Source organism: Geospiza fortis, unplaced genomic scaffold, assembly GCF_000277835.1.
Source record: "Geospiza fortis unplaced genomic scaffold, GeoFor_1.0 scaffold594, whole genome shotgun sequence".
NCBI lineage: Eukaryota > Metazoa > Chordata > Aves > Passeriformes > Thraupidae > Geospiza > Geospiza fortis.
Window position 1 is genome coordinate 58,727 of NW_005054703.1, and position 2,047 is coordinate 60,773.

At 52.6% G+C, this 2,047-nt stretch overlaps 1 protein-coding gene across 1 annotated transcript in view; it reads right to left on the bottom strand.

Annotated features, from left to right (window-relative positions):
- The window catches only part of SLC39A14 (solute carrier family 39 member 14), a 6,338-nt gene that overhangs the window by 571 nt on the left and 3,720 nt on the right, over window positions 1-2,047 (bottom strand). The window contains exons 6-8 of the mRNA XM_014311243.2: window positions 1,636-1,821; window positions 796-1,047; window positions 60-86 (exon numbers count right to left, since the gene is read on the bottom strand). Of these exons, the coding sequence (XP_014166718.1) occupies window positions 60-86; window positions 796-1,047; window positions 1,636-1,821 (465 nt within the window). The remainder of the gene's footprint in view (window positions 1-59; window positions 87-795; window positions 1,048-1,635; window positions 1,822-2,047) is intronic.

Consider the following 2,047-nt stretch of genomic DNA (forward strand, 5'->3'; position numbering starts at 1 on the left):
GGATCACAAAGTCCCCTGAGGGAGAAGAAGATGGCAGGATGAGGAGGGAAGGGCTGTCAGCAGCACTGGCACAGCACTGACTTGAACTCCTAGAAATCCAGAATATCCCGAGTTGGAAGGGACACAAAGGATCAGAGTTCAACCCCTGGAGTGCACAGAACACCCCAAACATCACAGCATGTGCCAGCTCAAGTGTGGGCTCCCTGTGGCTGCTGGCACTGGGCACTGCCCATCACACTGCTCCTAAATTCAGACATTCACAGGCAAACCTGCCTCTCCTTCACTGACCATTCCACTACTCCTGAATTCAGACATTCACAGCCAAACCCACCTCCCTCCTCATCTGCCCCTAAATTTGGACATTCACACCCAAACTTGCCTCCCACTCACTGACCACAGTACTGTCCCTAAACCCAAACACTCACACCCAAACCTGCTTCCCCTCCACTGACCACTCCAAATTCAGACATTCCCACCCAAACCTGCTTCCCCTCCACTGACCTCTCCAAATTCAGACATTCCCACCCAAACCTGCTTCCCCTCCACTGACCTCTCCAAATTCAGACATTCCCACCCAAACCCGCCTCCCCCCTCCCAAACCAACGAGGTGTTGAGGGGTTTTTTTTTGTCTTCAGATGCCTCCATCTAAATTTAAATCTCAGACATCATATTACCTCGTTATTTTTAGAGCGGCGATTACTCAGAGCAGTTTACAGCCCTCCCTCTCCCCCCTCTCAGCAGCATCACTGTTTATTCCACCCCAATTCTGCTTTTCTGGATGGACAAAGGACGGACTCCAGAGCGAGCAGGAGCAGGGGCAGCCCCAAGGAGACACATACCCAGCTCGTGTGGGAACTCCTCACACAGGATGGCCACGGAGGTGCTGATCCCTTGGAAAACAGACACGGTGAAGGAGGCGCCGATGGCCAGGCCATCGATGAAGTTGTGGAGGCCGTCACTGAGCGTGATCATCCAGGCCAGAGTGCCAATGTCCGAGTACCTCACCTCCTTCAGCCAGTAGCACGCGCTCTGGGAGGCCTGCAGGTCCTGCCACAGCACCCCAAAATGGTGATCAGCACCCAAATGGGGTCACTGATCCCTCCTCCAGATGGGAAAACCACCCCACCAATCATTAAACCGGCACAGCGGAGCTGTTTGGTCCTGTCGTAGACATCTTTTATGGAAAATCCTTTCCTTAGGATTTTTCCTCCTGAGAAGCTGAGAGGCCTCAGGAACAAAATGTAAACATTGATTATCTGCTGCTGTGGAATGCAACAGGTGCATCTGTGATTGGTCTCATGTGGTTGTTTCTAATTAATGGCCAATCACAGCCCAGCTGGCTCAGACAGAGAGTCTGAGACACAGCCTTTGTGATCATTCTTTCTTTTTCTATTCTTAGCTAGCCTTCTGATGAAATCCTTTCTTCTATTCTTTTAGTATAGTTTTAATGTAATATATATCATAAAATAATAAATCAGCCTTCTGAAACATGGAGTCAGATCCTCGTCCCTTCCCTCATCCTCAGACCCCTGTGAACACGGTCACAGGTCCCACCACACACAGAATTTGGGCTGCAGCACTGGCTTTAACTGACAGCTGGGATTTGGTCACAATGCCCCTGGATGAGGCGCTCACCTGGACAGAAAGGGAGCCCACCACAGCCTTCTCGTCCCCAGAGGGGGGCTTGCACTCCAGGTCATTGGTGATGTGTGGGATCATGTGGTCCAGGTCCCCGTTCTGCAGCTTCTCCGTGACCCCCTCCTCCCGGTCCTTCTTGGAGGGCAGAGCCTCGGGGCCGTAGTGGCTGTGCCCGTGGTGGTGCTGTGAGATCAGGGGATTCAGGGCTGTCACTCATCCTGACATTCCCGCTCTTTCCCACCCTGCCATAGTGATATTCCTGCTCTTTCCTGCCCCACTACCCTGAAATTCCTGCTCTTTCCCACCCTGCCACCTCAATATCCCTGCTGTTTCCCACCCTTCCATCCCATAATCCCTGCTGTTTCCCCCCCCCCCATCCCATTATCCCTGCTCTTTCCACCCCAGCCAT